The 14,224-nt window shown below is 44.0% G+C and overlaps 1 protein-coding gene across 3 annotated transcripts in view; it reads right to left on the bottom strand.

The window, feature by feature from the left end:
* The window catches only part of rnf19b (ring finger protein 19B), a 362,883-nt gene that overhangs the window by 57,056 nt on the left and 291,603 nt on the right, over positions 1–14,224 (bottom strand). The window contains exons 1-2 of one of the 3 annotated variants that reach the window (XM_072500962.1): positions 4,300–4,461; positions 3,674–4,186 (exon numbers count right to left, since the gene is read on the bottom strand). In XM_072500962.1, the coding sequence (XP_072357063.1) occupies positions 3,674–3,910 (237 nt within the window). In that variant the 5' untranslated portion in view covers positions 3,911–4,186; positions 4,300–4,461. Of the gene's footprint in view, positions 1–3,673; positions 4,259–4,299; positions 4,462–14,224 lie in introns of those variants that run through there. The other 2 variants (XM_072500961.1, XM_072500963.1) reach the window with 2 other exon arrangements.

The raw sequence follows: 14,224 nt of genomic DNA, 5'->3' as shown, positions 1-14,224 counted from the left end.
CAAAAGGATATAGTCAAGATGGTGGAATGGGTGGACAGGTGGCAAAAAGTTCAATGTGGAGAAATGTGAAGCAATTCATTTTGGTGAAAAGAACATGGAGAGACAATATAAAACAAAGGCTACAACTCTAAAGGATGCGCAGGAGCAGAGGGACCTGGGTGTATATGTGCTGTAATGGAAGGTGGCAGGACAAGTAGAGAAAGATTAAATAAAGCATACAATATCCTATGCTTTATTAATAGGGGCACAGAGTACAAGAGGTTATGTTGAACTTGTATAGAAGATGGGAAGTCAACAGAGAAAATGCAGAAAATATTCATGGAATGTTTCCAGGGATGAGTAACTTCAGTTATGAAAATGAAATGAAAATGTTATGTTGATAGATTGGAGAAGTTTGGACTGTTTTCCTTGGAGAAAAGAAGGTTGTGAGGAGATCCAATAGAGGTATTCAAAAATCGTGAGGGGTCTTGACAGAGTAGATGCAGACAAACTGTACCCACTTGTGAAAGGATTGCGAACCAGGGAGATAAGATTCAAAGTAATTGGCAAAAAAAGCCAAAAGCGACAAGATTGCCTAGGTTCAATCAAAGCATATTCAAAAGGGAATTAGATAGTTATTTGAAAAGGAATAACGTGCAGAGTTGCTGGTGAGAAGGCAGGAGAATGGCACCAAGTGAGATGTTAATTCAGAGAGCTGGTGCAGACATGATGGGCCAAATGACCTCCTTTTGCGTTGCATCAATTCTGTGATTCTGTAACAGGCAACAAAAGGAGATTCTTAACATGGCTGGGTTGGAAAGAGCAATGGGAGTTGGTATTATGAGGGCTTTGAGGGTGTAGCAGAGAGGGTGTAGAGGAAGTTTGTTAAAACCATATAGGAAAATGTACAGGGCAAGAATGACTATAGCAACTTGTAGGAATGACTGTTGACACCCCCGCCAGTGCCTAAATCGTTGAACAATAGGTTGAAAATCTCCCTGACGTCTGGCAGCTTTAATGGTTGGGTAGCAATAGTATTTCCACTGTTTATACAATAAAGAAAAAAAATTCTTATAATTATGGTGGTCCCAGTAATACATCCATTGATAATCTCAACCTATTAGTGGTCTTCTTTAAAAATTAAAATCATGCAATATATAAAGTACATTCCATATTTCAATTTCAACCTTTGGTTCCCAAAAATGCAACCGCCACTGGATTACTAAATAGATTCCATTGCTTTCATTATCTTTGACAATTATTTTTTTCCACACTATTCTTTCTGCTCCACTGTGTCCCCTGTTCTCTGCCAATCCTCAGCAGGACCAAGGCAGTGGTTGTCATATCCCTGTGGGTATAATTATTGTTTGTGTTCTAAACCTGGACAAAAAATGAAGTAAGCAAGCAATGCACCAGCCCGATTTACTCACCCTGCAAGAATTTCAGATTTGCAAGTAAAATCACTTCAGAAAACTGCCTCTGGGTTCAGTGGCTTTAAGTGCCTGTAACAAAACTGACAAATCCCATTGCACTGTGCCCCCCACCCCCTCCTTTCCTCTCCATAGTCCCTGAACCATCCTTTTGTTATTCATGTTCTCCACCTGGTAACCCAGCAGTTCAGGTAACCCCAGGTGCAGCTGTAACCTGGTTCTGTAGCCTAATGAGCATGTTGAAGTTAACTCACTGGGGCCCTATCCCATTTCAACGTGGATTCAGTGGTGTAGCTTGACTAAAAATTTTACTATAAGCCTGAGTAGGGCTGGGCAAATTGGTCACTTGCGTAACTCATAGGCAGGTTATTTGCTATTCCCCTCGCGCATCATAATCTCCCTGATGTATACAAGAACCTATCTTGAATTGTTTTTCTACATTAGGAGCAGAATATTGCAGTATTCATTTTTCTAAGCATGCATTTTGTTTGGACATGTAGCTAATTTATTTTAATAGGTTTAGTTTGACCCCTGTTTGTTGCATAGGGCAGAGTTTGGTCCCATACACAGCTTAGGTCACTTGATTTTAGAAAGGACGTCACTGACCGTCTGAGCAGCAAAAATAAAAGGAAAAACTTATGGAATCTCAGAATAAAATCTCTTCAGCATTTAGAAACTCTAATAATCATGAATAGAATTTGGCTTATTCCTAATAAATCAGTTTAGTTATAAATGTACAGAACTGTGGAATGCAATCTTTAAAACACGAGTAGGGGATCTTGACATCCGAAGTAGTAAAAACAGCTCTTAGCTTATTTAGTCAGTTTAAATCAATGGTTCAAGTTATGAGGAAAGGTTAACAAATTGGAGAATTGTAGACTTGGGAATGAACTAAAATTACGATTGCAGGATTGTGAAAGGAATTGACAAACCTGATCCAGATTTGAAGGAACCAAGGGCCAGGGAGAAATACTAAAAATGGAAAAAGGTAGAAGATAAGGAAATTGGGAAAAACATGAATAATAGCAAAATTGGCCTTTGAAGCAGACGTTGTATATAAATGGCTGAAGAAACTGGTTTATTTCTGTAAACAGAAAGGATTGAAGGGTACAATGAGAAAGCAAATAGATTGAATTGGTTTCGGACTAGGGGCCCTAATGGCTTTTTTTCTTGACCCTAAAAATGTTAACATGAAACAATAATAAAATGAAAGGTACAGGAACTGGAGAGGGTTTTGTTCCCAGTGAAATTTTGAATGTCTTGTGTAATTGGAGAATTTGGAGAATAAAGAACTACTTCAAAACATTGCTGTATCTCGGATTTCCCCCCCCCCCCAAAAAAATTATTTAATAAAGGTACTGCATTAATGAAGCATGCGCAAACAAATTTAGAAAAAAAGCTTGCCAACACACAATTGAAGGGGCATAAATCTTGAACGTGTAATGTCATCATGACAAAAAAAGCATTCCTGAGACTTTTCGCAAAGGCGACAACCCTTTGAAAACCACTTGTTTGAATAATGCGCTTTTTAAAATTGGTAAAAGCTGGGTTACTCAAGCTAAAATGAATCCTTGGTTTACAGGACATAACCTGCTGTCAAGCCTTTATAACAAAATATTGCTGGAGTAACAGGCATCTGATTGGAACCAACTGTGGAGTTATATATTTCTTATTCTGCAATTTCATACATTAGTGCTGGATGTAAAGAGGCAGCAAAAATAATTTTTTGGGGGTAACAGTAGTTAGTATGCATTGTGGTATGATAATCCAGGCTGAACTACCCAACTACTAAGGCACGATAGTTACCACACTTTAGCTATCATTTATTATGGAAATGCAACTCTCTTTGAGCAAGTGACAGAAACATATTCTGGTCTTAACCTTTTTCTGTTGTTATTTTGTGGTCATTATTTTTCAGTGGTCATCGGTTATCATAGCTTATACACTACTGTGTAATGCATCTGTGTCAACACCAAGATTAAACCATAAAACACCAAAAATGACAATCCTGCCTGCAGCTAATAATATTGACTAGAATTCAGGCATCGTTAGCTGCATATAAAAAGGCTGCAGTGATAACCTGACCCTGTCTGCTAGGCATGGCAGCACTAAAAGGTGGGAGTCAGGTCACAACACGCCTGAGTCAAAGTTTCCAAATCCCACATTCATTTTTTGGGGGCTTACCACTGTATTGCAAATAGCACTAATATTGAATGTGCACTAAATAAAATGAGGCCAAATTATAATAGTAATTAGATTCCAACCTTCCTGGCCGAATCTGAAGATGTCAATGTTGTCCTGCTGTCAGAAACATGTAGTTTCTTTTCAGTCTCTGTCGCTTCTATGTGGATGCTCTCGATGCTGGCCACAGACACTTCCTGCTTCTGCTTTGCTTTGGATTTGCCATTAAATATGCTCTGAAAAGAAATTCTTCTCCTCTTTGCCGGGCATTTGGGATTTGGAGTTGTATTAACCGAGGAGTGGGGGGAATCCGAACGCATTTTGTCTTTTCGGTGCTGGAGGTATGGTTAAAAGAATTTCTTCCAGGGTCCCCCTCCTCGCGCAGCTTGACCAGATAAATGGCAGTGATAGTTGAACAGTGTCAGCCCAGCTGAGGTACTCAGACAGCACAGCTGGGTGCAGGGATCGCCTCCACAAAGCTCGCGCGCTCTCTCTCCCCCAGTCTCTCTTATGAGGCAGTAGCTTCAGATGCTGTTTGGAGCCGCCTCATCTCCTCTCCCGTCTCTCTCTCTCTCTCTCTCTCCTTCTGGTCGAAGCTGCAACATATGTAAAAAAAAACACAAGAGGAAATGAGCGAGTCCCTTTTTACTCAGGCTGGTGTGAGTTGTGTCATCGTTGTGACAGAGCATGCTCAGGAAGGCTGCCTCACCTCTACTGCTCTTAAAACGGAGTTAACTGAAAACTACAGTGTGTAGGCTGCAATCTGCGTCATGGGCAGTAACTCCCATCATTTCAGACCCACTGGCTGACAGAAAACCACCGCAACCAGTCTCACTTTGATAACAGTCTTCAACTCCTAATCAGCCCACCGTGTCGGCAGATTAATTAAAAAGCACCTCATTCCAGCTTCCATGCGTCGCACAGATGTGTTTGACTTTCGCTTTAGCTTGTTTGCTCGATGAATCATTTAACCCTTTTAACAACCATATGCAAATCGCGAGAGCAAAGTTTAACCCTTTAAATCCAGTGCCAAGCTCCCGGAAACAGTAACAACGTTCTGTTTCTAAATGAATCCTCAATTAGTTATGAGGATGATATTTTTCCTGTAGTAGAAACTTGGGACTAAATTCTCCCATTTTGAGACTTAAGTAGAGTGGTGGGCGGTTCCATAGAACTTGTACAGTGCAGAAGGAGGCCATTAGGCCCATCGAGTCCACACCAGCCCTGTGAAAGAGCACCCTATCTAGGCCCGCAATCCCATAACCCCACCTGACCTGCACATCTAAGGAGCAATTTATCTTGGCCAATCCACCTTACTTGTACATCTTTGGACTGTGGGAGGAAACCAGAGCATCCAGAGGAAAACCACACAGACATAGGGAGAAAGTGTAAACTCCACACAATCACCCAAGGCCGGAATTGAACCTGGGTCCTGGCACTGTGAGGCTCAGGCAGGACCTGTCCCATCGACCAGAATAGCAAGATCCTGCGACTGATTCTACACTCAGAACCTCATTAATTAGACACAAATATGATTCCCTCTGATTCACCTAACAAGCTGGGAGCTGATTTATCTGCCCGCTATCAGCTGGCAATTCAAAGGTCTCGGCGCCACATTTAAATACCAGTCCAGCACACTCATGCCACTCTCTCCAGCCCATCTGTCTTCACCAGACAGTGCAGGATGTCAGCAGCCCAGCGGGGAAAGGCCAACAGCCTCAAGAAGAAGTCTGTTCCTCGATTCAACTACCCTCCCTGCTGAACGTATCACCTATGAGGCACTTGGATTCCTGCTCAAAGCACCTGGAGCCTTCCTGTATCCCTTTCCAGTAAACTATGTGGTGTCCCTTTGACCTCCTTGTTTGTGAATTTTTCATGCAGCCTTGTCATGGTCCAGCTTCCCTCCCCATAGTCTTTCCTCTGCCTTCCATTGTTCATTATCCTTATCCACTTCCTTGCCCATCTGCCTGCCATTGTGAGCCCTCGCCCTGCCTCCATACAGTTTGTTCCCCCTTCTCCTCATTAGGCCAAATACCCCCTGGCCTCACCTCACACCCTACCCCTGGTCAAACTTCAGACCTTAGTTGTGGTGGCTGCATGAGTCCCACAGCACAGTGCTGTCCAGATGAACGTTTATCATAGATGTCATAGAATTTACAGTGCAGAAGGAGGCCACCAAGTCTGCACCGTCCCTTGGAAAGAGCACCCTACTTAAGCCCACACCTCCACCCTATCCCCATAACCCCTCCTATCTTTTTGGACACTAAGGGGTACTTTAGCATAGCCTAACCTGCACATCTTTGGACTGTGGGAGGAAATCCACCCAGACACGGGAGAAAGTGCAAACTCCACACAGACAATCTCCCAAGGCTGGAATTGAACCCAGGTCCCTGGAGCTGTGAGGCAGCAGTGCTAACCACTGTGCCTCCATGCCGCCCCAGGGCTCCAGGCTGGAAAGGAGACTCCAGTATTCTCCAATCCCAAGTGCAGTACTGAACCAAGACGGTGACACAGGAGGGTAAATGGGCCCAGCTGCACATTGATGTCCATGAAGACCAGATCGGCATGGAGATGAAGGACAGGAACTGGTCTGACCCAGCAGAGTGGTGAACAGCGCATTAGGAACAGTGCAGCACTATGGCAGAAAACATTGTTGCACTCACCTTGACGTTTCTGGTGAACTGAGGGCTGTCTTGTGCATGGCACTCTTTAGCAATCGGGTTTGACCCTGACGCAAGTTCCTGCTGCCGTAATGCAAGATTGGAAGGCCTGATGTAATGTCGGCAGCCAGCTGCTTTAATGAGCATTCCTGAATGCAAATGAAGTTTGCACCACCTGCCAGCGGGAAGAGCGACCCGCCATTAACCCGCCTTTGGGAGAACTGCAATGTGATTTTATACTGGTGGGTTTCTGACTTTTTGGTCCTCGCCAGATTCTCTGTGGCCTGACACCAAACCCACCACAGACGGGTTGGGAGAATTTCCCCCTAAATTTCCTCACTCCTCCAGGCTCCACCAGTCTGCACATTTCCTTACCAACAAAGCGTGCTCACCCTATCCTTTTCCAATTTAACCTAAGCTTCTTACAGGGATTTTCTCATCCGCTTGACCCAGCCAAGATTAACAACCAGTCAGGGAATTCCAATACTAGAGACCGATCATTTTTCTAAGTTGTATGGACTGCAAAAAGATAAAAGTTTTCAAGGGCTTAACGCTCAGTTTCCATATTTTTTCATGTAAAAGATCATCCTAAAAACATTGCTTAACAAAGATAATAGTCTGAATCAGTACAAAGTATGAGGTAAAGTTTCGGCCCATGATGAGCACAGTGAGAAAATTACACACAAAGTGCACTCAAAATTGAGCTGAATAGTTTTCTGATAAAATAATATACATAATCACAAACATAATGGGAGGATTCTCCAGCCTGCCAGCCGTGTGTTTCCCGGCAGCGGGAGACAGCGTGCCATTCGTGGCGGCAGGATTACCTTGCTCTCAATGAGAATTCCCATTGAAGCCACCGCACGCTGCCAGGAAACCCACAGGAGGAGTGCACTGCCGGCAGCACCAGAGAACCCTGCCGCCAGTGAACGGCCGGAGAATTCCGACCATCATGTGTTCCATTCCCAAGATATTTGTTATCGGATGCAAATGTTTATTTTCCTCTATTAAAAGTATTCATTAAGTATTAAGGCTTTTGTTTCGGTGCAACATCGTGGGCCGAAGGGCCTGTACTGCGCTGTATTGTTCTATGTTCTATGTTCTATTAAGAGTGGTAACCTGCTCCAGTTTTTTGAATACAGCTGAAAATGGATTTATCACGAAAAAAAAATCAATTTTGTTAAGTACCCAGTTCTTTGCCTGTGGGTAACTGGATTTAAAATAATTGAAAATTACTTTAAAACTATCCTGAATCATGTACTGTTTTCACTGGTGTGCATCGATTGGTTTCTTCGTAAATATCTTTAATATGAGAAATTATGAAAATGTATCTCCCTATGTCGGTGCACCCAAGACATTAGCACAATTTAAAGGTTACATGACCAATACAATTGATGGAATCTCACAATGTTTACTTTGGCGGAGGTTATGAGTGGTCGGATGGTATTTTGTGGCTGTGTCTGAACCCGTGAACTGAATCTGAAATCAATGTATAGGACCGAGGAAAACACAAATGTAAGTGATTTTGAGGGTAACTCACATGTTTAAAATTCCCCAGTTGTTTCGTCTGGTTTGGCCAATTCTGTCTCGGATTACAAGTGTTAACAAACAGAAACCGTTGCCCCTAATTTTCCCTTTCATGAACACTCATCCTCCAAACGTTCACATTTACAGTAAATGGCTGAGTCAATTGCCTGGGTGTATGTGCTAACTGCGCCACACATCAATCTTCCCTGCAACCCACCACCCCACCTCTGATGATGTCACTTCATGGAGACGCTGTACAGTAGCAAGGAGGGAAAGTCAGAGGGAGAGTGTTGCATATCTTAATCACATTACCACTGAGGCCTTGGAGTTGGCACTCATGTCCGGGATGACGAGGCTGAGGCGGGTCCTGAGCCAACATCCCATCAGTACCTCCACCGGTGCCTCTCCTGTGGTGGCAGGAGAGGTTCTCCGGTAACTGAAAAGGAAACGGGCTGGTTGAGTTTCCCGCAGGTCATTTTCTTCATGGCCTCTTTGAAGATTTTGACTGCCCATTCAGACATGTTTGAGGTTGGGTGATACGGGGAAGTCCTCACCTGTCGAATTCCGTTCTAGGCCACGAACACCTCGAATCCCCTGCTGGTGAATGCTGCACCGTTATCAGACACCAACATTCGGGTATTCGCTGGGTACTGAACGTGTGCCTCAGTCTGTCTACTGTCGCCTTTATGGTCACGGTCTCCACCTTGTAGACCTTGAGCCACTTTGAGAGGGCACCCACCATGACGAGGCACACTGGCCTCTAAAATGGCCGGTGAAGTCTATGTGGACATGGGCCAAGGTTTTCCAGCTCACTCCCAAGGGTGCATTGGAGCAGCAGGTGGGGTCTTCTGGTTCTCCTGGCAAGGACCGCAACGCTGGGCCATCTTCTTGATGTCTGAGTCTATCCCGGGCCACCAAATGTAGCTGAGGGCGAGCATCTTCATCTTGGATACCCCCAGGCGTCCACTGTGGAGGTCTTGTTGTAATAGGTCACGACCGCGTTATGGGACGACTACCCATAGAAGCCCGCAGATTATCGGGCAGGGCTCTGTGTTTGGCCCCATACTGGACCATGTGCCGGACCCGGGATAACAGCGGTTCCATCTGGGTCCACTCTTTGATGCGAGCCACCATGACCAGCAAAGAGTCCATGAAATGGAGGGCCAAGGTAGGTGTCGGTGACCTTGTGGAGAGGGACAGGCGGTCAATGCATTGGCATACAGGATCCGACTGCCCAGGTGGTGTTCCAGTGTATACTCGTACACTGCTAGGAGTAACGCCCAACACTGGACCTTGGCGGATGCAATCGGGGGAAACGCTCGATCCTCTTTGAAAAACCCAAGCAGAGGATTGTGGTCTGTATAGACCGTGAATGTGTGGCCGTAGATGTACTGATGGAACTCCCTCATGCCAAACACGGTAGCGATGCCCTCTTTTTTGATTTGGGCATAGTTCCGCTCAACATTGATGAGTGTGTGCGACGCGGAAGCTATCAGCCGCTCCGACCCATCGGGCATCCGGTGTGCATGAATGGCCCCCACGGAAATGTCGCATGTTAGGAGAAGTTGTTTGCCTGGGTTGAAGTGTGTCAGTAGGTTCTCGGAAGATAACTGCCGCTTGACATCTTGGAATGACTTCTGATGCGGGGGCCCCATTCCCACTGGTGTCCATTCTTAAACAATTGGTGGAGTGGGCTAAGCTGTATGGCTAAGTTGGGGATGAATTTCCTATCGTCATTTATGGGAAATGCCCAGCCCGCAGCTTGTGGCTGCCATCTTGGTGCTCCGGTTCAGTGGAGTCTTCACGGTTGCAGCCAGATGCTTCATAGCGACCGCCTTGGACCCGCAGTGAGTCCTGCTTCACGGAAGCTCGCATCTTTCGGGCCTGGATGTGGCCGGTCGGCAGTCGCTTCCTCGAAAATGGCGTTGTCTACTGCCCGTTGGAGGGTTAAGTGGCCCTTTCGGTGTCTCGGAGTCCACAGACAAAATGGTTCTGGAGGGATTCGGACAGTGTGACCCCGAACTCACATGTGGCGTCGAGCGTCCCCAAGCACACCAAAATGTCGCCATTGGATTCCTCTTGGGCCTGCGAGGCCTTGTGGAAACTGAACGGGCGGACCATTATCGGGGTTTGTGTGTTAAGATGTACCTCGACCAGGGCCATCAACGCAGCAAAAAACTTGGAGTTTGGCCTATCCAGGTGAGTGAGGCTTTTGAGGAGCACACAGGGGGGTCCCACGACAGTGGTCAGTAAGATAACGGTTGGTCACTCATCCCCAACAATTGTGTTAGACCGAAAGAAATACTGTACCCACTCTACGTACTGTATCCAGTTAGCGGTACCAGCATCAAACTTTAAGTTTCTCGATGTGCTCACCTTTCGGAATGGAGGCCTCTTTGGGCCTGGACAAAGTGGCTTGGTGGTATAACGCACAATGGCTGCGGCCGCTCCACTTCAGTCTCGTTGCCAGTGTAGAATGTAACGGAAAAGACGTAGGAATGCAAGGTAAGGTAGGCATGAACAAAGATTATTATGGTATACTCAAAACCACAAAGCTACAACTCCTCTCCCTGAAGGGCCACCCTCACTGACCTGCACCCAGGTCAGGGTTTTGTACTGAGAGGTTCCCCCTTGTTAAAGGGAACCCCACTCCAATTACCGGAGAGTACATACCCTGAGGTGAAAGGGGGGAATCGTATAGGGAACAGTCCTTGGCCCCTAAGGTGGTTGTCACACAAACTATCTACTTCCTCCTAAAAGAAAGATGCTGGGGCAGCACGGTGGCGCAGTGGTTAGCACTGCTGCCTCATGGCGCTGAGGACCCGGGTTCGATCCCGATCCCGGGTGACTGTCAGTGTGGAGGTTGCACATTCTCCCCGTGTTTGTGTGGGTCTCACCCCCACAACCCAAAGATCAGCAGGCTAGGTGGATTGGTCACGCTAAATTGCCTCTTAAATGGGAAAGAAAAGAATTGAAATAGAATAGGGTTCTCTGAATTTATATTTAAAAAGTATGATGCTATCGTCACCTCCACACCTGACTTCAGTCAATTTACTCGAGACCAGGGATCAAATGTGAGAACTACCTGGTTGGCATTAACCATTACTACAGCGAACTGTGAATTAGTTCAGACAATTGCCAGCCCATTAGCTCTTTGGCGTCATCTGCTCAGCCATACTCCAGTTAAGACTCCCCTAACATGCGTCGTGAAAAGAATTAGTAAGCTAAGCATAGTATCACATCACTAAGCATGTGAAATCTATTCAAGCGCCTCACCGGAGTTGTTGGAAATTGTTTGAGAAATCCTTCTTGCCTGATGGTTGTCAAATATTGCAACACAATGACACAAGTCTCATGAAACACATTTTGAAAATGGGTTTTTTGATTCTCTTCGTCCCTAAACAATCAGGATGGGGCATCTTAAGTAAAATAAAGTGAAGGACCTTGGAGATGGCATGTTGATTTTGAAAAGAAAATATTGTTCTACCAGTTGTTATGGGCGAGGCGTTTTCAGAACCCCAAAATGTATCATGGAGTTCAACCAACCTCTCCCTTTAATGGATTTGTTGCTATTCCTAGCACACGGCTTTTTTCCCGAGGTGTGGGATTACAAATATGGACACGTGGGTTTTTAAACACAAAACACTGTCTATTCCATGAACTCAACTTAACATCTTAAATAAACATTGGATCTCTTAACACCCCTTACTTCAAAGATAACTCAGAAAATATTGCAACAGTAAATAACTCCTTAAAATGTTCCTTCAAACTTCCAAGAGACTTAACACCTTTAAACAAAATCACATCAGGTTAAAGGATATATATATATTCTGTAGAATGGCAGAGATATATTAGCTTGGTTGATTTCAGCTCCAGCACCTTGTTTTTTTCCTGCAGCTCTCTGGACACACACAGACACACACAACCTGCTTTCTCCAACTGCAAAACTTGCAGCTCTCTGGAAACACACAGACACACACACTGCTTTTTAAACTGCAACTAAAAACCTGCAAAATGGCTGACCTGAACTGAGCTCCACCCACTCTATGACATCACTGTTTTCTTAAAGGTACATTGCTTAAACATCCAGTTCTTAAAGGCACTCTCGCATGACACCTCCCCCCCAAAGAAAATAAACCATCAACTTTAAGATGGTTTCATTTTTCACCTTTGCACCATCAATTAAGAAATGTACACAGTAAATATACCTTTTCATTTTTAAAAAAAAAACAACACATGCAAACAGGTATAATAATATAGTCCATTTTTCTTTGTTCTTTTTCCTCCAACCAAAATTCTTCTCGATTGACAGTCTCTTTGAACAAAGTTTCTGCACGATCCATCCATTCCTCTACTCCTCGGCATTTCTCTTTAGAATCAGATACTTTAGTTCAATCTGACCACAGAGTCCCTTGCAATTCTCCAATACAGGAGCATTGGTTACCACAGCTTTCAGGCAGTCAAATGCCTGTTGAAAGTCCGCTGTCCATTGAGCTTTTTTACGTCTCTTCAGCAATTCTATCAGTTGAGTAATCACACCACAAAACCTTTGCACAACTGTTCAATCAAATTCATTCAGGCTAGGAGATCGCATTATTTCCCTTCGTCTAGAGGGTATCAGAAACTCCGCAAGGAAAGTGATTCGGGCTTTTCCAAATTCACTTTCGGCTAGGTTCATCACCAAACCCGCCTCCTGAAGTCGACCGAAGAACTCCATACGATGTTTTAAATGTTCTTTCAATGTCTGGAAGTTGGAAATAAAAGCAGATTGGCCCACTTTCTCAATGTAATCCTCCAAACGTGGGATAGGATAAGAGTCCGTTCTTGTAACTGCATTCACCTTTCGATAGTCCACACACAACCATTGGGTACCGTCTGGTTTAGGTACCATCACTATGGGTGAGCTCCATTGGCTGCAACCCACTTCAGTTATGCCATTTTTAAGCATACTTTCAATCTCTCTGTTAACCTGTGCCAATTTTAAACGATTAAGTCTGTATGGATGTTGTTTGATAGGAACAGCATTTCCCACATCTACATCATGTATAGCCATTTTAGTACTTCCCAATTTATCTCTACAAACTTGCCCATGCGATATCAATAACTTTCAGGTCAGTTTGTTTTTCCTCTGGAAGGTAATTTAACAATTCATCCCAATTTTTAAGAACATACTCATTTTCCAATTTAATTTGAGGTATGTCAAATTCACAGTCATCTGGATTTGGTTCATTACTTTGAGTTAGAATCATTAAAACCTCCTTTTTCTCTCCTTCCCTTTCAAAGCACCTTTTAAGCATATTCACATGACACACTCGGCGAGTCTTCCTTCTATCTGGTGTTTTTACCATATAATTCACCTCACTTAATTTCTTTTCAATCTGATACGGTCCACAAAACCTAGCTTTTAAAGGCTCCCCTACCACTGGTAACAACACTAAAACTTTATCCCCACTGGCAAAACTATGAACTTTGGATTTCTTGTCCGCCACCCGTTCATCACATTTTGTGCAACTTTCAAATGTTGTCTAGCCAATTCACCTGCTCTATTTAATCGTTCCCTAAAATTTGACAGGTAATCCAATAGTGTAATTTCCGATTTCTCACCCACCAATTTTTCCTTCATCAATTTAAGTGGTCCTCTTACCTCATGACCAAAAATTAGTTCAAAAGGACTACATTTGGTAGACTCATTAGGTGCATCCCTAATTGCAAACAATACGAATGGGATTCCTTTATCCCAATCCTCTGGATAATCTTGACAATACGCCCTCGACATTGTCGTTAATGTCTGATGCCACCTTTCTAATGCTCCCTGCGATTCTGGATGGCACGCAGTTGATTTAAATTGTTTTATTCCTAAGATACCACAACTTCTTTGAATAACTTTGAAGTAAAATTTGATCCTTGATCCGATTGAATTTCTGTGGGTAGTCCATATCTAGTCAATAATTTAAGTAACTCCTCCACAATCCTTTTAGCTGTAATATTACGTACTGGAATGGCCTCTGGAAAACTAGTAGACACATCCATTACAGTCAAAAGATATTGATTCCCACTTTTTGTTTTAGGAAGCGGTCCTACACAATCGATTAGCACCCTTGTAAAAGGTTCCTCAAATGCTGGAATGGGTATTAAGGGCGCTGGTTTTATCACTGCCTGAGGTTTCCCTATCATTTGACATGTGTGACATGATTGACAAAATTTAACTACATCTTTATGTAGTCCAGGCCAATAAAAATGTTTCTGAATTTTAGCTTGAGTTTTCCTTATTCCCAAATGACCTCCCACTGGTACCTCATGTGCAACTCGCAACACCTCCTTTCTACACCCTACCGGCAATACTACTTGATGAACTTCTGCCCACTTTTCATCCGCCTGCATATGTACAGGTCTCCATTTTCTCATCAAGACATCATTTTTACGGTAATAACACTCTGGTATACTCTC

This window comes from Scyliorhinus torazame, chromosome 1, assembly GCF_047496885.1.
Source record: "Scyliorhinus torazame isolate Kashiwa2021f chromosome 1, sScyTor2.1, whole genome shotgun sequence".
Classification (NCBI taxonomy): Eukaryota; Metazoa; Chordata; class Chondrichthyes; order Carcharhiniformes; family Scyliorhinidae; genus Scyliorhinus; species Scyliorhinus torazame.
This window is presented reverse-complemented; position numbering and strand designations above follow the sequence as displayed.